Genomic DNA, 23721 nt, shown 5'->3' on the forward strand with positions numbered 1-23721 from the left:
GGATCTTGAGCTTTCTTAGCATCAAGATTTCCCAAAATCCTTCTAACATCCTTTTGACAGAAGACCACAGGAAGCATTGAATTGAACATGTTGGGAATGGTGGGAGGTGTTTTACCAAGATGTTTAATACATGAGTTGAAAAAAAAATGGGATGCTAGCAGGTCAGCTTTATGACAAAAGACAACAATGTGACAAAAGAATCATCTGGTTTTGACAGAGGTGGGGGCAGAGATGGGCAAATGTTGCGGCCAATAGTTTTGGCAAGAGACCAGAATGCTTGTTTCTTACCCATTAAGGGTAAGAAACAAGTTTTCTACTCTTAGACTGTTCAAAATCCAGTTTGGACTGATTAATAACTGCTTTACAATTATTGCGAGCTTTGATGTAGGCAAAAGATGAAACTGAAGAATTGAAAACAAGTCAATTACGATATGCAACGTTCTTCTCTTGAACAGCCTTAGCACATTTATTGGAAAACCAAGGTTTAGATAAAGAGCAAGATTTTAAAGTGGAGTGTGGAGTAAAGGATTCCATTGCTACAAGAATAATTTCACTGACAACGACCTGAGCAAATGTTGACATCAGAAGTTTGGAAACAGTAATTCAACCAAGGAAAAGAAGAAAAGAAATCTCGTAGGTCATCCCATTTTGCACTCTTGTAATGCCAAACAACACAAGGTTGGGAATAGCCATGAGATAAAGGCTCCATTGAAGAAAAGATTATCAGCAAGTTGTGATCTGATGTGCCTTAAGGACTACTCACTTCGACCGTGGACTTAGAAAGGTTGTTTGTGAGAAAAAGATGAAGCGTGTTGGCTGTATGGTTAGGACTCTCCGGTATTCTTGTAGGTAAATGAACAATCTGTGCAAAGTGATTAGTAATTGCAAAAGCCTCATCTTATATCGACCAGCTGGGTCGGTATGACTAGAAAACAGAAGCTAGCTGGAGTTGTGAACATTAAAATCACCAAGGAAAATTACCTCACTGTTAGGAAAGTTTGACTGGAGAAAGTCAAGTTGCAAAGAGAGGAAGTCAAAGAGCTCCATGTGAATAATGAATTTCGGTAGAGACAACAGATGAATTTGATACAAAGTAGAGAGATTTTAAGCCAGAGTAGATCGAAGAGAGGAGATTCCAAATTACCAAGTCTCTGACAGGAAATATCGGAATGGACACATGCACAAGTACCACCTTTGAAGCGAAAGGAATCATAATGCGAATAATTTGGGCAACTGAGATGAGCAGTAGTTGAATCAAACGATAACTGAGATTCTGTCAGAAAAAGGTACATGGGATTTGGCAGACTGAAAGTGTAAATTGACATTATTGAGACGTGTATTCGTGAAATGAACTAGGGAGTGTTTCCGGCCGGAGCGACGTTCTGGTACATTTTTTCTAAATGTCTTAATAGAAAATTATTAAATTTATACACCTAATATTATGAAACAATGGCATAATCAAAGGGGAGGGAGAAATATCTATTTTACCCATTGTTACTAAAAATATATATTAATAGTAATCTTTAAAATTAATAGATTTCTTTAAAAATTTATTTCAAAACAAAAATAAATTTCGCAATGAAACGTGAATGTTTCTTACTAAAGTACAATGTGTTAGATAAAGATATCCAGAATGAGATATACTGTGATGCGTGAGAATGCTGAATTTTGATTCGCTGTGAGCTGAATGCTAGAACTGGTTGTTCTATGAACCGTGAGTCTGAAGTTATTCAGTTACTCTACAGTCGATGTGGTGTTATCATATAGTCTTCTGGAGAACGAGCGTTCTGGTACTATATTTTTTTACGACGAGCATTCTGGTACTATATTTTTTTACGACGAGCGTTCTGGTACAATTTTTTTTAGCTGTACACCTCTGGGCTTAAGCTATTAGGGTATGTGGTTTAGGGCAAGTGAGGTAACCATCTTTTTAACTTCATGTGTGGTGAATTTTGATGGTGCTACTACATCAACTGTCTCTCCGTTTCAAGGTCATAATGGTGAACCTAGGTTTCGTCACCTGTGATTCTGCATGAAAGAAACCCTCCTTCGCTCTCATTGCACTGGAGACATTTCCATACAGATGACTTTCCGAGCTTATGTGTCAGCATTTTATGGACCCACTGGGCACAAACCTTCTCATAGCCTAGTTCCTTTATGATGGTTATCACAGCAAGTTTCCCTATACCATCTGCATTACACGGCACCTCCGTAGCCAGGTGGGAAGGAGCAACAGTGCGTAGCACACGCTTCTTGATTAGACCGGCGTTCGAGCCCGTGACCACCGAATACGGAGGATGCGGAAAGGTCAGAGAATTACCACCGCATATCCCAGGAGCAATATGGCCTTAGTTGCTAATGCTCCTAAAAACCAAAACACAAACAAACAAACAAATCTGCATTGCACAACTCCGTGTTGTGATGCAGCAGTCTTCTTTGGTCAGTGTGTCAATCAAGCTTGTCTGTTGTCACTGACGTTACTGGCCGGCGACTTTGGGACTTGTCAACAGTGTCACTTTTCCCACTCTTAAAGTGTCTTACCCAATGTCTAACTGTACTCACATGTATTGTCACCATAAACATTTTAGAGCCCCATATGGATTTCAATAGGCATCACTTCACTTCTTCCTTTGTAAGAAGTTCAATCACTACTCGTTGCTTGATAGTTATATCTGTCACATTCACCATTTTGAATTATCCGTGTGCTGTAGTCATCCGTGTGAGGTAACCATCTTTTTAACTTCATGTGTGGTGAATTTTGATGGTGCTACTACATCAACTGTCTCTCCGTTTCAAGGTCATAATGGTGAACCTAGGTTTCGTCACCTGAGACTGATCACAGCTCCACTCAGTAATAGTGAAACTAGAGACCTCTAGTGACCACTCAGTGACATGCAAAATGATCTATGGCACTACATTTGAAAGCAAAAAATTAGGTGGCATTACTTTCATATTAAATAAAATAAATTTTCTGTTTATACTCCGGGACGACCAAACGGTCAGAGGAGTTCACAAGATAGACAGAATACAAGAAACAGCACCGTATTCAGCAGTCACGGGCTTGAACCCCGGTCATTCAAGGCACGTGTACTTATGCACCCGCGCGCCTGACCACTAGGCTACGGCGGCCTGTAGTTGCTCCTCATAGTTAGAGTTCAAGGCACTGGTTTTAATTTCAGAAAAGGAGAACAATCAAAGTCATGATACTTCACGTAAAATATCAAAAATAAACACAGCAACAAAAAGCAAGAGGGGCCATCAAAACAGTTTAGATATAAGAAACAGGACAAAGTCCTTGATTTTTTTGTGGCAGTTCAATAGAATGACCAGATTGTGAAGATAATGTCTTTGCAATCTGGTGATTCTGTCTACATCCTGTATATTATGGTGCATAGTCAAAGAATTCCCTACTCAGCCTAAGTTCCAGAAGCAAAACATCTACTCCCAAACAAATCCTTGTAGTGCAATGTTTGCACCATTTCCAGAAATTGAAGGGGGTTCACCTGGTTTTTCTGGGAGGCTGGTTTGAAGGCAGGCAATAGAAATTAAATTCATATTTGGAAACATACATGTGGATAAATGTGGATGTCCAACATACATCTGGATGCTGCATAACTATTGCAAAAAATGCTCCATTTAAAGTTGGAATAACTGAGGAGCAACTTTCCAAGCTGCACCCAAGCTTCATGACCACCTTTTATTAGTTAAAGACCCACAATTGCTTCACTAAGATCATGTAGTAAACAACTACTGATAGTAGCATCTTGCACCGGACTCGGTGGAGTCACCGTTTTCAGGTCTCCTCTGAATCTAGATAACAAGCAATACTGTACGATGAAGTATCTCCCACTAATAGGTTGTGGTGGACACATTACATCAGCTTCATATTACAAATTTATCATATGAATATGCAATTCAGGATTTCTTCAAGGCTGATGGCTTCCCACCTAAATCTGTGTCAGACCACAAGAAGTCTGAGAAATAAACCACATTTTTGGGGGATGTAAGAAATCTATCATCTTGCATCTCTAAAAGCTGTGAAAAATAAATCATAGATTTTAGAGAGATGCAAGAAACCTGTGAAATAAGCTAGACATGTTAATTTCTTCCATTGTTATAACCTTAGGTATCTCAGAAAGCTGAAGAACCTTTAGCTGCAGTCAGCTAATCTCCTGAATATGTTACCTTTGCATTAGGAAATGCTCTAGAGCAGGGGTTCTTAACCTTCTTAGTTCCACGGACCCCTTTGCCAGTCAGGTGAATGCCACGGACAACTTCTCAGAATAATGTTTTTAAACGCATAAAATAGAATTACAGAAAAACCAGTTTAATGAAACAGTTACCAAAATTAAAAAAAAAAAAAACATTATACAGTAATATATGTGTTTCTTTCTTAACACATTGAATAATAATACAATATTGAATAATAATTGAATAATAATACATTTAAAATATAAGAAAGTTGAAGTTAAATTTTATTTTTTAAGGACATATCAATGTGAAGACTGTTGTTGTTTATCTTGAATAAGAACATTAAACTGTGGTGTGGTATTTGACAAGGCAACGCGCATGTCATGTTGGACATCTAATCGATTTCGATTTTTGTTTTCATTGTTACAAGTGCTGAAAATCCCGATTCGCAGAAATATATTGTTGCAAATGGTATCAAAGCTTCCATAGCTCGCTTTACAAGACGAGGATAGGCTTCTCTCAGGGAACACCAGAATTCTCCAAGGCTTTTTGGGGTAAACTCCAATCGTAGTAAGTTTTTTGACCTAAGATCAATGAGTTCATCTTTGGTTAAGTCAACATCTTCGATACGGTTTATATCAGAAAGAAAAATATTTCGGATCCATGGTTCAATTTTCATGCCATCAAGATAGAAATAACTTTTAAAAGAGTTCTGTAATGTTGCCAAGTGTTCGCAGATATCTCTTTTCAAAAAAATTGAGAAAGAAGTTTGCATTTCAACTATATCTTGGTAAAGCACTTCCTGCAACAGTGGAAAGTTTGCAAGAATGTCGGTCTCTACTCTTTTCTTCCATATTGGTAACTTAGCCAAGAAAGCTTGTAATATTCAGTTGCATCCAAAATTTTACCTGGCAGAAAAATATCTGCCAGGTAAGCCAACCCATGGATAAAATCCTTCCTTTCAAAATGTTCCAAGAGTGGGTTTTCTCTTCCTTCCAGAAAAAGTGAAACTTCTGCCCTTAGTTCGAACAAGCGCTTCAAGACTTATCCTCTTGAAAGCCAGCGCACTTCTGTGTGGTAGAGAAGCACTTCATATTCTGCTCCCATTTCTTGACAAAATCTTTTAAAAATACGATGATTCAGAGAACTTCTTTTGATAAAGTTGATAACTTTTATGGCTGTTGACAATACTTCTTTCAGGGTTGTTGGAAGAGTCTTTGTTGCCCGTGCATGCCTTTGTTGGAAGAGTCTTTGTTGCCCGTCGTGTAAAAAGCAATGAGTGACGACGACTTGAGGAGCTTCTTTTTTCACTAAAGTAGCAAAACCAGATGTATTACCAAGCATCGCAGGATCTCCATCAGTGCAAAGAGAATGAAGTTTTCCTTTCCATTCAAAGTTTCATTTGTAAAAAAAAACTTTTTACCATTTCAAAACGTAGACGGCATTTGTAGTTTTCGAAAGAGACTCACAAAATAAGAATTCTTCTTTGATGGCGTCAGCATGCACATAGCGAACAAAAACAAGGAGCTGGCTACATTGAGAAATGTCTGTAGTTTCATCAAATTGCATACTGAAGGGGGAATGGCGAGGCTGCTATTTCCTCGATGACCTGCTTCAAAATATTAAAAGACATATCAACTATTCTAGAATGTATTACACCATTTGACAAGGGAACAGCTTCCAGTTTTTTTTCTCTGTTCCAGTCCACAGACCAGTTCGACCATTTCCAGTGTACATGGCTTTACTAAAGTCTCTCCAATAGTGTGGGGCTTCTTTTGTTTGGCAATCCGGTAAGCAACTTTATAGGATGCTTCAAGAAAAGGTTTTCGTGAAATGGCAAATCCAAGTTTTGGAAGTGTCCCTGCTTTTCGAATTGAGATTTTTTTCGCACGAAAAAAACCAGAATCTTTAGATGCATTTTCAGCATGGACAGACTTGAGATGGTCTTTCAGTTTTGCTGGCTTCGTACTTCGTTCGCAAGAATTTTTCCGCACAAAAAATACTGCGGTATTTGAGGCCCGTCAAGTTCATTAATGGAAGTGAAACCAAATAATACATAGTTTTCATCATACTTCCTTTTCTTCGACATTTCAACTTAAATTTGGTCTGTAACAAATGTTAAATAATTAATGTAAAAATAATTAATGCAATATTAGCAACTAAGAAAGACATATACAAAGACTGTATGCATCGACAGACACAGGGTGGGCGTACATACACGCCTGTATCCTCCACCAGGGCCAGGGGCCTCCACCGTTGGACCGGTACACACGCACATACAAGCGAAAAGGTTGAATTACACATTTCAACTGTTATCTAAACCGTAGGACGTGTTTGAACATACCTGGTTTACACTAGTAGCCTATTCGTGTTAAAAGTGGCCTACTAGGCGCTGATTTGCCGATAGTTTGCCAACTACGTCGCATGATACACAGCAGGACTGCAATCAAGTACGATCTAGCGGCAGGTCTAATAACTGCCTTAATTTCAAAGTAACGATGAGCATAAGCGATTTTTCGAGATATGCAATAACTATATGAAATATAGTCACCAATAGAAATAACAGATATGAAAATATCTGTTATTTCTATTGGTGACTACAGATACAGCTAATACAATTGTAATTTATTACATACATTCATAAGTGAAGGAAATTAATGAGTTGATTTTTTTCCCATCCAAGCTCACGAACCCCCTGAAATCCTTCCACGGACCCGTGGTTAAGAAACCCTGCTCTAGAGGAATTTGCACTGCCACCCTCTTCAACATTGATAAATTCTACTGTTGTGATCTCCCTGTAGTGTCAGGAATATGTCACTAATGTACCACACCGAGGTCCTTGAGGTTGTCACAGACATTCTCTCAGATATGCCAGACAAGCTGTACTTGCTACATGAGCGTCTAAAACGCTGATGGAACTGATATTCGGGTGACACTCAAGTCAAGTGGACCCAATTTCGGCGAAGTCCGGATGGTCTGTGACAGCCAAACCCTCTGCTTGCATTTCCACGATAGCGGGACTGTTAGTAATCTTGGGTATAACCTCCACACTACATGGTGGTTGATCACCCAGATGTGAACCAACGTAAGCAGGGGTCGAGGTGTGGCACCCACACCACATGGAGGAACACCGCCCCTCTATGTTCAACCGCTGCAATACCACCACTTTGCGTATTGGAGGCTTGAAGTGGTGGAACCCATGTTTAGTCTCTAGAGCTAAGTTCCGGTCAACCCTTCCATATCTCTTCCATCATGCAATATGATTGATGACTTTTCCTTATTCCTATTCTATGCCGCCTTTTTTCACTTTCTTATTCCAAAGGTGTTTTTCCTTCTGCTTGGAAATATGCTCATATCCAGCCAGTTCCTAAAAAGGGTGACAAATCCTTCCCATCCAATTATCGTCCCATTGCAATCACTTCTACTCTTTCTAAAGTAATGGAGAAATCAATTAACCGCCAACTCTTAAACTACCTAAAACTACTTAAACTACCTTAACTAACTTAAACTACCTTCCGTCTGATCGACGATCGCCAGTATGGATTCTGTCAGTGTCGATCCACTGGTGATATTCTGCCTTACGTTACCTGTTTATGGACTAATTCAATGGAATTGTTCGGTGAAACACAAGTAGTTGCTCTTAACATCTCAAAGGCTTTCGATCATGTTTGGCATAAAGGTATTCTAAACAAGCTTCCATCTTATGGTCTGCCAACTGTTTTTAGTAATTGGTTATCCAGTTTTCTCTCTGATCGCTCACTGTGGGTGATGGTAGATGGCTCTCTTTCTTCTAACTGCTCCACTAATGCTGGTGTCCCTTAAGGTTCAGTTCTTTCACCCACTCTTTTTCCCTTGTATATTAATGACCTTCTTCCATTAACTGGAAATCCCATCCATAGTTTTGCCGATGATAGCACATTGCATTCCACTTTCCATTTTGAGAAACCTTGTCCTGCCCAATCAGCTTCAACTTTCGAAAATCTGCTACCAATTCCTTAAATGCCGATCTTCAGGTAATTCTCTAGTGGGGCAAAGACAACTTAGTTGATTTCAACCCTCCTTCTAAAACTGAGTCTTGTCTCGCAAAAAGGATTCTTCTGCTCCTATGCTTATCTTTGCTTATCGGAGTGTTACTAAGATAAGCTCCTATGCTTATCTTAGTGACACTCCGATTTATAGGCAAAATGATATATCTCTTTTGGGGATTACCCTGACTTCTAATCTCTCTTGGCACAAGCACATTACAAATATTGCTTGCTCTGCATCTAAAAAACTTGGTTTTCTCTTTCGCTGTCAGCGTTACTTTTCTTCCAAACAGCTGCTCACTCTGTATAAATCACAAATCTGCCCGGCCATGGAATATTGTTGCCACATCTGGGGTGGTGCCTCCAAAACCTCTCTCATGCTTCTTGATTCTATTCAGAAAAGGGCAGTTAGGTTAATTAATGATTCATCTTCAACAGAGTCTCTCCACTCGCTGTATCATAGACGTACTGTTTCTGCTGCATGCCTCTTCTATAGATATTTCTATGGGCACTGTTCTTCTGAATTGGCTTCTATAATTCCCGCTCTCTCTTTAAAAACAGTCCGAACACATGCCGCCACCACACAACATCCATTTACTGTCCAACTTCAAATTCACAGAACCAACTTTTCATCTTCCTCGTTTATTCATTCATCTGCCATTTTCTTGAACAATCTTCCTTCATACGTATTTCCTGAAAATTACAGTCTATAGAAGTTCAAGTCCAGTGTCAACAAATATCTTCTTTCGTCTTCTCAAACCCGATCACGGTACTAATTAGTACTATACGTTCTAATACCTCTCGTGTTTGGGGTTTACATAAAAAAAAAAAAAAAAAAAAAAAACACACACACAGACTACCTCCTCGTGTAATAGGGAGCAGTTTTAGAGTCAATAGTATTTCCCTAATGTAAGTGTCTGACTAATAGAAGTTTCAACATAAGTGTACACCATGGATTATAATAAATGTTCTTGATAACTTTGCTTTGGTTGAATTGAAGCTGCAGAATAAACTACTCATATCTCAAATTTTCTAGAGCTATTTTTTGCAACCAAAAATGTCACTAAGCGGATTGCCAAAAACTGAATTTTGTGTCATCAGTTTTTCTGTTTCTAATCAACATTGGGAATCTTGCACAAAGTCAGCAAATACTTAAACTTGTTAGCTGCATCAAAAACATTATCTTAATTCTTAGCGAATTTTTAAACTAAGTCAGGCATTTACATTAAAAGGAAATAGCTGACTTGGTGTCTTGAAAGCATTATCTAGACAAACTAGATCCATCTTTTCAAAAGTTTGGACTCAATTCATTTGCTGATTCATGACTACTTCTGACTCTCTCAGTTTCATATTTGATTCAAAATGCCCTCCATACACAATATTATTATACACTGAGTGATCGCTAATACTTCAAAGGTCCTAATTTTGCCCTCAGTACAGCAGCTATCCGACGTGACATTGATTCAACAAGATGTCGGAAACGTTCGGGAGGTATGGCCAACCAAGCTGTGTGTAATGCGGCTAGCAATGCAGGTATGGAGGTGAATGGTGTATCCAGATGCCTGATATGCCTTTCTGCAGTGTCCCACAAGTGCTCTATGGGATTGATATTGTGGAGTTTGGAGGTCAGTCAATATGCTGGAAGTCAGAACTGTGTTCCTCAAACCATTCCTGCACAACAAGTGCCCGATGGCTCGGCACATTGTCATCTTGGAAGACATCATTGCCATTTGGGAAAAAGTTGTAACATAGTGGGGTGTACACAGTCAGCAAGCAGTTGATGATAGCGGAGACCAGTGATACGTTGTTCCACATGCATGAGGAGTCCAAGTTCCTGCCTGTGAAAAATGCCCCACACTATAAAACCATCATCCATCATCCATCATGCATCATACCATGCATGTTGGATGAAAAGACTCATGTTGTTGATGCCAAATCAGTGCATGACCACCCACGGTGTGGAGTAAATAACGTGACTCATACGACCAGCATACCTTCTTCCAAGTAACTCCAGTAACTTCTACAACTCCAGTCTTCTAATGTCCAACTTGCATGCGCTTTGCACCAGGCGAGTCTTTTACGCCGATGAACCTTGGTTAGGAGATGATGCCGTAGGGATCATCTGCTGGTATAGCCCATACGTGTGATGCATGGTCATGGCAGATATTGTTCCGGGTTGGCCCATGTTGTGTTGGGTAGTCAACTCTTGAGCAGTGCTGCGCCTGTTCACCTGTACGAGTTGTTAGACCCGACGCTCACCTCTAACTTCAACCTTTCGCTGACCTTTGCAGTTTTGTCATCGGGTGGTTGTTTAACCATTTTGATGCCGGTCCTGGTACACTTTAACTATGGCGGCTCTCGAACACCCCACCAGTTCAGTCGTTTGGGAAATCGCGCTGCCAGCTCGTTGAGCTCCCACAATCTGTCCTTTATCAAAGTCCAATAAATCCTTCCTTTTAGCCATCACGTTCGGGATTTTACTGCTTACTGAACCATCGACACCTTATCTATGGTACGCAGGTCGACTAACTGCGCACTCTCGTTCCTCACGTAGTCAATGGGTCGCATTCAGTTTTCTTAGGGAGTGGTCATAATTCAGTGATCATTCAGTGCATATGAATGCAGGTTTGGTTATTTTTAATGAGTTTACTATTCAGAATTTTCAAGATTTGTTATTAGAACATGTTGTTTTTACCTTTATATAATTTGAAACTAAAAATTTCACATATTTGAATTTTCTTTCAGGTTAAAGCACCATGGATTAAATTTGCTGTTATGGATGAAGAGGACTTTTACATTATACCAAAGTAAAATATATAGTTCAGCATTATAGATGCATAACTGCAAGAAATTAGTAAATTATATTTTCCATTACAAAATTGGCCCCTGGTAATAATGTAATGTAGGTTTCTACATTTGTATCTTTGCTCAATGAGTTGTTATCAACATATTTTATGTGCACACATGAAGACAGGCTTAAACTTCTGTTTACACACAGGCCCTCATATTTATATGATGTTGTGGTGATATTGTCTAAAGTAGTCTTATAAAACTTGTCCTTGATATAACTCCATAGAAAAGTTCAGTAAGTGCAGCTGCTATATGATCAGCCTATTGATCATTCAGAAAATGTTTTGTTGAAGGTAAATTCCAGTGAGGTAGTGTACTATCATGCTGAAAAATAATTATATAGCTGTTATGCCTTATTTAGGACAGGGGTTCTCAAAGTGGTCTCCCCAGGGGTCAAGCACATTGTGCAGGGAGTTGATAAAAGTCTAGCACTTGAAAGGTTGGTTGATGGACAGTGATCCACAACTTACGGATCATTGTCCATGTTAAGATGAGCTTATGGTTGCGAGGTTAATTGCCAAGCCACACCTTTCTGTAGAGGAATGCTTTGTGTTAAAATAGATTTACTTAAAGAAAACTTCTATAATAGTTTGAAGAATGCTGTTATAATAGATTGGCTTTCCTTATGCGAAACTGATTGATACTTGCCTTAACTCAAGAACTTAACCTATCATATTTAGTATAAATATTTCCTTTCTTGATGTGATCAGAAGACATTCTTCAGCCTGAGGATTTCCAAATCTCTCTTAATCAGAAATTAAGTACACATATATTTTTTATTGATTTAATTAATTTAGATTCTGATATTGGCCTTGATTTACGTTGAGGATACATTCCAGGAAGTGTGATGTAAATCAAAACTGGATTTTTGGGAACAACATTAATTCATGTATATCAATTAATGTATAAGCAATGTATAACCAAGGCAATACATTCTTAGTAAGTATTATATGCCAAAATTTAAAGTAAACACTCTGCAGGCTCTTTTCTGTTTAACAAGGGCATGTCATTGCTCTTGAAAAGAGCATTGATGTGCCCTTGTTATGATATGATTCTTGATATAATGTGATTCTTAATTACTGACTGCTTGAATAGGGGTAGATGACAACTCAGTAACTTTAAAAAGGGTTCGACGAACTCACAAGTTTGAGAATCCCTGATTTAGTATGTAGAAACAACTTAGTACGTTCAGCAATCCAGTTGCAGTATTTTTCAGGAAAAGGGTTTGCCAATAACATGACCATTTGGTAAGCCACACCACATGTTAATCTGTGAATGGCTGTGAATGTTGTGGATTTTTGTAATCTCAGAATCTCAAGTTACACACTCACATTAAAACTATCTTTTTCCAGACGTATCACATTCTCCCTGCCCTCCTGAATACATAGGATGTTGCCTGTAAATGAAGTGTGTCTTGTCCAGTCATTGAATGTAATCTTGCAAATGTAAATACAGAAATGTAAAGAAAGCAAATGTAAAGAAGCAGTGTTGTTTTAGATAGCTTCAACGAATATGAGTACAATAGATTAACTTCCTATAATTGCACAGGTTAGGCTACCCTTATATGGATTTTGAGTTGGGTGGATTCTACCTCAATTCTTGAACATCAAGCAATACAGGCCAGATAAAATACCTTGTGGGAAGGTACAGTTTGTAGAAACATTATGTTATTTTCAGTGCTTCATGTGTTATATTTATTTTTATGACTTGCTGTAACAGAACTAAATATGCCCAGACGCGAATGATCTAAGTATGAAGGGCTGTCAATAAGTATATATCCTCTCCTGGAAATATTTGTGTTGGGGATTTAGTATGTCTGTGTGTCTGTATTTATATTATTTCTAGATCTGTCAGTAACTGAACTAGGGCCATGAATAGAGTGAGAGGTGGTATGCTGGAGAAGATTGCTATCCAATCTACTAAAATTTTTTCATTTGCAAGACAAAGAACCAAAACAAACTAAAGAGGAGATGAAAGCTGTGTATGGCAAGATGGCCCATAATATGAAATTGTGAAAAATTGGAAAAGATACTTCAAGTGTGGCCAAAGCAGAGTATACAGTGACCCAAGAGAAGGAAGACTCATTGCAGCTACAGATCCTGCCATTGACGATAAAGTGGGGCAGTTAGTCCTTGGAGACAGACGTGTGACTATAAATTTTATAGCAATTGAAGTGAACATTAGCCATGAGTCTGTTTGCACCATAATGCACGAGTTCCTGCACATGTTTAAGTTGGCAGCCCGATAAATTCTGAGATTGTTGACACCTCGTCTAAAGCTCCACTGGAAAGAATGTTCCACACAATTGTTAGAGCTTTATAAAGAGAATGTTGATTTTTTTGACCAAATTGTGAGCACTTTTATTTTGGGGTGTTCAGCATTCCAGCCTTCCCCCCACCCCATTTATTTGTGTTTGATATAATGATAATTAAATAATAAATGATAATTTTTAATGGTAATTAAATTTTATAATTTTTATTATCATTATAATTTTATAACGATAATGATAATTAAAAAACAAAGCTGCAATTTTGGAAATGAATATTTCTCCCTCTCCTAAATCAAGATGTAGTACACAATAAAGTGTACATTGAATAAAATTTTATTCAATGAGAAATCACTGAATTAGTCTGTATAAGCCGCACATATTAATGAGAACACATGCAGAACACATGAATTACAGAAAATACCCTTATTTGTTAAACAGTTGTTATGTAGAAGAAATCATCAGGATGATTTTTTTTTGATGTAGCAATATATATTCATGTGTTAAAATCAACAATAAATTATATTAATTAAATATATTATATGATATAAATCATAGATGGCTCTTTTTAACCATTTTATGTAGATGAAATTATATTTAATAGACATGAAATTGAGTATTTATCATATGAGGTTTTATTGTATTTATAAAAATAAAATGTTTCATAAAGGTTAATTTAATATTATATACAAAAATATTCAGTAATATGAATTGTTTTCTTTAGATTAGGCTAGTTTCTTGCTTTTATGGTATTTTAATATCGAAAATTACATTTACTGTATTGCAACCCCTCTCTGGCCATCTTTTGCAACAGTAATGCGTATGCACAGATAAAATTAAAAAAAAACTCTATGTAAGGTGATTAAGTTTTTTATGAAACAAGCACAGAAAATTTCAGTTGACTGTTCACTATAATGATGACAGATATGAAGACAACTGTAATTGTGGTAAAGTAAAATATGGCTGATTTTTATGAATATGAGCCTTTTGTGCTGTTTTCCCAATTTAAAAATTCTTCTCATGGAGAAGGTATTGGTGTCAAAAAAAGGTGGTGGTTATGGAGCTTTTAATAACTGATGGAATAGGCTACGAAAAAAAAAAAAAAAAAAAAGACAAGTAGGGAAGAATAGTGAACTGCCTCTGAGATGGGAACACGGCAAAAAATTGCATTCTTCTTCTCATGGAGAAGAAGAATGCAATTTTTCTTCTCCAGGACACTTTAAATCAAAGTTAGGCTTCTAAGATAGAAGGGCATATATAGTATGCTCTTGTGTATTTAGAGGGTGTGCGAGACAAGCTTTTAAATGTCTGCATACCTTTCCACACTTGCTATTGCACCATACTCTAGAGTATGGTGCAATAGCAGTGAAACTAGGGTATGGTGAAACTAGGGTGACACTAGGGTATGGTGAAACTAGGGTGACACTAGTAGTGAAAATAGGGTGAAACTAGTAGTGAAACTAGGGTATGGTGCAATAGAAAGTGTGCTTACTGCAGAATTGGAGTAGAAACATCCATTAAACATACGATTCATAGACTCTTAACAATAAATAGATTTTAAACTTTATAGAGGTGAAGTGTTTCAGTTTAAAAATTTAGATACACATCACATGGGAACATGCTGTTCATTATTTAGAAACTTATATTTCCTAATATTTTAAACTTTTAATTGCTAATTTTCAGACTGATGTGCACGGACTTCAGATTATATGTGCTCTCCAAAAAAAAAAAAAGAAAAATATCTGTAGACAGTTAATATATTTCATAATGATCAATGAACACATGACAAATGTATTTTGGGATTAAAAAACTACAACTGTGTTCCAATTCTTTTATAAAAAAATATATATATCATTTGTTAGAATGTTCGTAATTATGACTAATAATTTATGACTGAAAACTTAATTTCACACGATTATGTAATGGGCTGGTAACTTTTCCATAGTAAAGTACAAAAAAAATTGGAAAAGTCATTCTTGTTTTTAATTTTTATTTATTTTAATTTTTAAAATTTGTAAACTATTGAACTCCAGATGGTTTCTACCTGAGAGGTGGCAACTGAAGTTTAACATTGACAAATGTAAAGTACTGCATATGGGAAACAGTAACCCCAGAGTAAAGTATCAACTGTGTGCTACTGTAAGATCCTAATCTTACAACTCCGGAAAAATAATAATTTTTTGTAAAATTTTGAAATTTATTATATTTTAAACAGACAGCATTAGGCAAATTGCTTGCATTTCCACAGTTGTTTGTTTCAGTAAGAGAGAGGATTAGTTGGCAACAGGGGGCCAGTTCGAACTAAAATTGAACAATAGGAGTGCCAGTTAGAAGCCATTTTGTTTATGGTAAATAGAGCAGGACTTGCACTTGAAGAAAGTGAACAAAGGGAAACTCCCCCCAAGAAAGGGTTAGGACTCCAAAGAAGAAATGCCCGGAATTCTAGAGCAAGCCAAGATCTGCTATTATAATAATTTATGCACCAACATCGAGACATTATGATGAAGAAGTTGAAGAAATGTACACCGAAATGGAGAGTCTTCTAGATGAGCAGAAAAATCACTACACTATTATTAAGGGGACTTCAATGCTAAGGTTGGAAAAAGACAAAACAGCCCAGAAAGGGGAACTATAGGAAATTTGGAATTGGTGAAAGAAATGAAAGAGGCGAAAGACTTGTGGAATTTGCAGAATCTCAAGAATTGTCAGTAATGAACACTTTTTTCAAGAAAAGGGTGAACAGAAAGTAGACATGGAAGAGTCCAAATGGATTAACAACTAATGAAGTCAACTTCGTTCTCACTAACAGAAGATATATTGTGAATGATGCTACCGTCCTGAATAAGGTAAATGTGGAAGTGATCACAGAATGGTAAGATGTACACTTGATATAGATGTAGGAAAGGAAAGGAAAAAACTGACTTAAGTAAATAATACAAAGGTCTTTGAGATAACAGAAGAGGAGAAAAAGCAGTATGTACCGGAACTTAAGAACAAGTTTGAGCTTCTGCAGACTGCTCAAGACTAAGATATCGATGAAGAATATTACAACTTTCTGAAAATGATAAAGCCCAAGAAACCTATAGGGAAAAAGAAATCCAAAGAAGAAAAAATTAGTCAAGAAACACTTGTTATGATGAACCGAAGACGAAAAATGAATAGCAAGATAAACACTGATAAGGAGAAAATTGAGTATACTGAGTTATGCAAAGCCATTAGAAAGAGACTCAGAGAGGACACAAGAAGATTTAACATAAGAAAAGTAGAACAAGCATTAAAGAAAAACAAACGATTTAAATCAGCAGCATGAGCAGTAATACAGAAAGACAAATGATACTGATATGGAAGAATAGCGATGGTGTACTTATAAACTGCAGAGAAGGCATAATTCAAATAGTAGAAGACTACTATAGAGAATTATACAAGGAGTGAGGGAATGATGCCAGAAGTGGGGAAGATAGATTGCAAATTAGCAACACATACGACATACTCGATATTCTTCCTGATGAGGTAGAATATGCATTGAAGAAAATAGAGAATCAGAAAGCCCCGTGGGAAAATGAAGTTACTGTAGAGTTGCTAAAATTGGGAGGAAGAGACATAACACAGAAACTGTCAAGGCTGTTCACAAAGTGCATTAGAAAAGGTCTGACGCCTAAGCAGTGGAATAATGCAATCATAGTTTTGCTGAATAAGAAAGAAGATAAATCAGAAATTGGAAATTATAGAGCTATTAGCTTGTTATCCCATATCTACAAGTTGTTCACAAGGGTCATTACTAAGAGATTAGAAAGAATACTTGATGAGAATCAACCAAAAGAGTAAGCTGGCTTTAAGACAGGATTCTCAACAATGGATTACCTTCACGTAATATCACAACTATTGGAGAAAGCAAATAAATATAAAACACCATTATGCCTGGCATTTGTGGATTATGAAAATCCATTTGACTCCATATACAACATAAGGCAATGTTTCGAGCACTGGAAAGACGAGGCATAGATACCCCACATATTATGATTTTGAAGAAAATATATGAGAATGCTACCTCCTTTATTAGACTAGACAAAGACAGTAGGAAATTTAAAATCGAGAAAGGAGTTCGACAAGGAGACACAATATCTCCGAAGCTGTTTACTGCTGCCCTTGAGGAAGCATTCAGAAGATTAGACTGGTCGCAGAAAGGAGTCAATGTGAACGGAGAGTACCTAAACCATTTACGATTTGCAGATGACTTTGTGGTCATAAGCCACGATCCCAAAGAATTAGAGGAAAATCTTAATCAGTTATGCACAGTTAGTAAGTATTTTGGACTAAAGATGAATATGGCTAAAACAAAAGTAATTATGAACACGTATGCCACAGAAAGGGAAATAATGATTGAAGGAGCAGTAATTGAAAAGTTGAAGTTATATACCTATCTGGGACAAGTTATTAGATGTAATAATGATAAATGGCTGGAGAACAATAAATTCTGGATGTATAGCATTGAGGACATATAGTCACATACTGAAGAACAATATCCCAGTTTGTCTGAAACGTAAAATAATGAACCAATGTTTACTCCCCACCATGACTTATGGAAGTGAAACTTGGGCACTCACCAAAAAAATGGAAGAGAAGCTGAGAACTACACAGTGAAGAACGGAATGAATTATATTGGGAATCAGACTGTTAGATAAGAGGAGAGACACATGGATTAGGCAGCAAACTCAAGTAAAGGACATTCTTATCAAAACTAAAGAACTAAAATGGTCTTGGGCAGGACACATAGCTCGAAGACATGATGACAGATGGACTAAGAAAATAACAGAATGGTACCCAAGAGGAGCTAGAAGAAAACCTGGACGACAAAGGCAGAAATGGATAGATGAAATTCATGTGTTTGTGGGTGGATGGCCAGTGCTCAAAACAGAAGGAACTGGAAAGTTGCTGGAGAAGCCTTCATCCTGCAGTGGATTGAAAACAGCTGATGATGATCATGATAATGATCAAGAAAAGGGGAAGAGCGATGAACAAAAAGAAGAAACAGAATCTTTGGAGGGGGAAGACAGAAATTTTGGGGAGTGAGAAGAGTTTTGAAAAGTGTGTGGGGAGATTTTTTTAGAGGACGGAGATTTTTGAAGATGGGAGTGAGAACGGGATCAGCATAGTTCAGCGGGTATTAATAATAGTAGAGTGAGGGAAACAATTCAGAAGACAATTGGCTCAAGTTCCAAGGAATGGTCAAAGCAGCATCCCAGAAGCAAAACCCTTGTAGTGTGGAGAGAACCAACAAAGAGCAGTCCAGAGATGTGTGCCTCGTGGACCAGTAAAGGCCAGGCCCAGAGAAACAACCACTGGAAGGAGACCTGAGGCCAGAAACCCCCATTGAGGCAGAGAGAAGAAAAGAGAAAGTAAGTCCTAAATATTTTGATTATGCTAACTGGAAAAACGGAGAAAATGAATAGGACTGTTAGACAGTGAATAGGTTGAACTGAATACTGTATTTTAAAGGAAAGAGAGGAACAGTAGTAGATAGAGAGGAAAAGAGTAAGAGAGGGAGTTACTCATCTGTACTAGAAGCATATGTAAAAGAATGTATTAGATGTGTTATTGTTATCAACAGTGTCTGTGCTCAGAGGAAAAAACCACTAGTTTGTTCTGAAGGGCCAGGGAAGGTTGTATGTGAAATTTGATGTTGCCGTGTAACAGGAGAGAGATGAAATGTAAGATAATTATATATATATATATATATGTGTGTGTAAATATATGTTAGGTTGTAAGGCACTTTATGTAAGTGAGTCAAAGATAAGTAAAAGGAGAGAGAGAGAGAGAGAGAGAGAGAGAGAGAGAGAGAGAGAGAGAGAGAGAGAGAGAGAGAGAAGTGCCCACTATTGGATGTTGTAAAATTCTTTATTAGAAAAGAAAGTTATGTCTGAGTTTATTAATTTTGTAGAGTAATTGTAAGGTAATTGTGAAATGAACTTTGTTATGTTGTTAAAATATATGGCTCATCAGGCAAGAGAAATACATACTCTATATTATATACATACTCTATAGAGAAATAGCTCTATAGTAAATAATCGCACTTATCCTGGTTTGGGGAAGAATAAAAGAAAATCCTCATTACAAGGAATCTTCTGATGCTGAAAAAGGTAAAATTAAAATAAATTTATTGAGCAGCAGATAGCTTGTGGACCTTGGAAGGGAAGTGAGGACTTCTGTTCTAGAATTTAAATGTACAGCAACAGCCTATTCAGGTACAAAGGTAAACTGGAGGTAGAATAGAAAAATAGAATTAAACATAAGAATTTTTATCATTCAGTTCCCACAGCACTACACTGACAGTGATAGAGAATGAAAAGGACCTGGGGGTAATTGTGCAGGCAGATATGAAGTTTTCTGAGCAGTGCAGATGGTCTGCAAGAGTAGCTCATGGTGTCATATCAATGATATACCGGAATTTTTTTAGCAGGGGTAAGGAGGTGGTTATCCCCTTGTCGGGCCACGCCTTCAGTACTGATGGCCTCATTTTAAGAAGGATGTTAAGCTGCTGGAATGAGTGCAGAGAAGGGCAACAAGATTAGTGAATGGAACAATGGGTTGCTCTTAAAAAGAAAGGCTTAAGTTTTCCAAATTACAGTGTCTAGAAACTAGGCACCTGCGAGGTGATCTGATTGAGGTGTATAAAGCCTTGAATTGTTTTGAGCATGCTCAATGCTGATGAAATTCTTCCTCTTCTCAGAATAATCGCCTGAGAAAGCATAAATTCAAATTGAGGAAAGACAGTTGTAGGATAGATGTGTGGAAGTTTGTCTTTAGCCAGCAGGTGCTTGATTGCTGGAACAAACTTCCATTTGTCATTGCATACAGAAGTTGATAGCTTAAATAGATTCAAGGCATAACTAGATAAACATTTGGAGTAAGTGTATGGGTGAAATTAGAAGATTTTTTTTTTTGACCGATGCTATATAAGCTTGCTTTCTTGCTTCATGTGTCTTTGCTAATGCTTTCTTCAGAATTAGACACCTTCCTGCACTGAAAAAATGTAAAATTAAAATAAATTTATTGAGCAGCAGATAGCTTGTGGACCTTGGAAAGGAAGTGAGGACCTTTGTTCTAGAATTTAAATGTACACCAACAGCCTATTGAGGTACCAAGATAAACTGGAGGTAGAAGAGAAAAATAGAATTAAACATAAGTTAGAATTTTTATCTGCGAAGGTAAAGAAAGCCTGCACGACAATGACGAGAAATGTCGGATAACTTACGTGGAAAATTAGTTTCCCGATACGGCACTCTAGTGCTGCTCACTCGGTAAACAGACGGTAGGTGTTATCGGTCTGGAGCAAAGTCGAGAACAATATATTGATTAACAGGTAGGCATGGCAAACGATGTTCTCATTGGGGTGAGATCTCAACACATGATAACATCGGTTTAATATTACTTTAGCAGCACTAATGGGAACTTGTCCTAACCTTTTTTCGCCATTACAGTATTTTGTTATGGTGAAAAAAGTCAGGTTACCTCGATTAGAATCCTATGGGAGCTTGAACACCTCCCGAAGTGGAGGGGGTAACTTAACCTTTTTTCTTTAGAATCAGTCATATTTAGAAATACATTCATAAAAAAAATAAATTTTTTTTATGACTGTATTTTTATTTTCTTGTTCAATAATATGCCCTAATGGTGAAAAAAGGCAGGTTACCTCCACTTGAATCCCATGGGAGCTTGAACCCCTCTCAAAATGGAGGGGGAACATAACCTTTTTTCTTTAGAATCATGGGTGGACTAGCACATAAATTGTTTATTATCAAAATATTAATTTTTTATTACTGTACTTTTATTTTTAAAGACACTTGTGCAAATACACACATATCATAACGTCAATCAGCACCTTAAAAGATTCATCGCTACTATTATTATTCTGTTCAACGTTCATTACAAAACTATTATGCACCATTCTTTACTGGTAAATACACATCATAATGCCAACCAATGACTACACAGTAGCTTGTCGTCTGTCGCACCCACCACCAATCATTTCATTGCTTGCCATGCCTACCTGTCAATCATTATATCCTTCTCGATTTCTGCTCCAGACCGATAACACCTACCATCTGTTTACTGAGCGAAGAGTGCTAGAGTCCGGTGTCGGGAAACTAATATACACATGTATTCTAACGTTAATCAGCACCTTAAAAGATTCATGACTACTATTACCTGTTCACCGTTCATTACAAAACTATTATGCACCATTCTTTACTGCTAAATACACATCATATCAGTGTTGGCATTCGAGATGAGCGGACGCGCTTCGTCAGGGCTCCTCGGTTAAATGGATTGGATTACTGTTGATTAGTGCTTTTAAATATTTGATTTATTTAGATATTGTTGGATTATTTTGTTATAGGTTTTCCTATAACAAAATAATCCAACTTGCCCAATAAAAGAGCCTAATATTATAGAAATAATTTTTTAAAGTTAATTTTCATTGATATTTAGCTAATTTTATAATGGTAGTTAGAGATATACCTAAAACATGTCACAGGGTATTGTGACTCCACAAAAATAGCCCATGGCGATTTACAGGTGAGACATGATTTAATCCGTTGCGCAACCTGTGGAATGCTTTCCAAGGTCGACCTGATGACTAATCATAGCTCACCTGGGGATTCTTTTCTTTGTGATTGATGTAAGGAGTGCACCGATCTCAAATTACAATTTGAGTCACTCAAAAAAACAGTGTGCTTGCCCTCGAGAATAATGCATCTGGGAACTCGTTAGGGACTCAAGACTCCTGCAATCTACCAAGTGATGCACACCTGATTCGGGCTCAAAAACAGGAAAAAAAGTGGAAACTACTGTGGTTAAAAAGGACATTGTTTTATAAGGAGACTCCATTGTCAGGGAAACGGGGAATATTTTTTGCAATAAGGATAGGTGGAGTAGAACCAGAGTATGTCTGCCAGGAGCAACTATTAATGATGTCATCAACAGATTATCAGATTTTAAGGCGGGTAAAGAGAATATTATTATTCATGTGGGGAATAATGACATTAAACCTACACGATCTGACGATTTATTGGAAAAATACAGGACCATGCTGAGGAAATTCCGCGAGCTAGGCCACATTGTCTATGTGTCTGCAATTCTGTCCAAACACGATAGGAGGAATTATATGTTAAAAGCCTTGTGGATTAACTCAAGACTTGAAGGACTCTGCAAGGATTTAGGGGAAAATTTCTATCAGCATGGCCCACACTTGTAAGTAGAAGGAATTTGTTTTGTAGAGACAGGATGCACTTAAACAAAGGTGGTGAAAAGGTTTTTGCCAGTATTATTGAGGATACCTTAAAGGTTCAGGGAAACTGCTAGTGAGAGGGGGATGTGAGTAATACTGACACACATTTATCTGATAATATTGGTCAAAGTAACTCTTGCACATACCTCAAGAGTTCTTATTTGTTACCCCAACTGGACATATTATCTGGGGCAGAAACGTTTCAAGTGAGCAGGTAGCTAATGACAGGGATGAGAGCCTAAAAATTTAAGGTTTGTGTTAGGGTAGTTAAATATACAAGAACATTAAGTCTTAATTGTTTATATAGTAATGTTAGAAGTGTCATCAATAAATGTTCGTCAATAAATTCGAACTGCTGATTAAAACAAGTAACCCGGATATAATAGGGCTTACGGAGACGTGGTGCCACCCGGAAATTGGGGATGATGAGTTTCAGTACGGCTTGTATAATGTATTTAGGAATGATAGCATAGATAGAAGGGGTGGTGGGGTAACGATTCTTATCAGAAGCAGCCTGAGTGGGATGATAGCTTTCCCGGATTCAGATGTTTCATATGCTAGTATAGAATCTGTATGGTGTGATATAGTTGGAAACAAAGGTATAATACGAGTAGGAGTAATCTACAGACCAGGTGATTGTGAAGATTATGACGAAAGCCGAATAAGTAACGCTTTACCTAAGGAGAAGACTTACTTATTCTCAGATATATCTGAGAATAAAAGCCAAATAGCCCTGAAATGGTGCCGTTTGGGTATTTAATAATACCTGAAATCGTGGCGTCTGTGTATTTAATAATACCCAGACGCCACCATTTCAGGGCTATTTGGCTTTTATGTTATTATACCTAACTGAGTAAATAAGTAACATTAGTCTTCTCCTTAGATGAAGCGTTACTTATTCGAAGTAGTTGTTGTTATTTGGTTTTTAGGAGCATTAGCAACTAAGGCCATATTGCTCCGGGAAATGCGGTGGTCATTCCCTGACATTTCCGCATCCTCCGTATTTGGTGGTGACGGGCTCGAACCCCGGTCTAATCAAGAAGCGTGTGCTACGCACTGCTGCTCCTTCCCACCTGTCTACGGAGGCGCCCATTCGAAGTAGT

At 37.5% G+C, this 23721-nt stretch overlaps 1 protein-coding gene across 1 annotated transcript in view; it reads left to right on the plus strand.

Annotated features, from left to right (window-relative positions):
* The window catches only part of Daao2 (D-amino acid oxidase 2), a 547438-nt gene that overhangs the window by 363399 nt on the left and 160318 nt on the right, over positions 1-23721 (plus strand). The window contains exon 8 of the mRNA XM_090380937.1: positions 10962-11023. Coding sequence (XP_090237063.1) covers positions 10962-11023 — 62 coding nt within the window. The remainder of the gene's footprint in view (positions 1-10961; positions 11024-23721) is intronic.

This window comes from Mastigoproctus giganteus, chromosome 9, assembly GCF_048544385.1.
Source record: "Mastigoproctus giganteus isolate SK-2022 chromosome 9, ASM4854438v1, whole genome shotgun sequence".
Lineage (NCBI taxonomy): Eukaryota > Metazoa > Arthropoda > Arachnida > Uropygi > Thelyphonidae > Mastigoproctus > Mastigoproctus giganteus.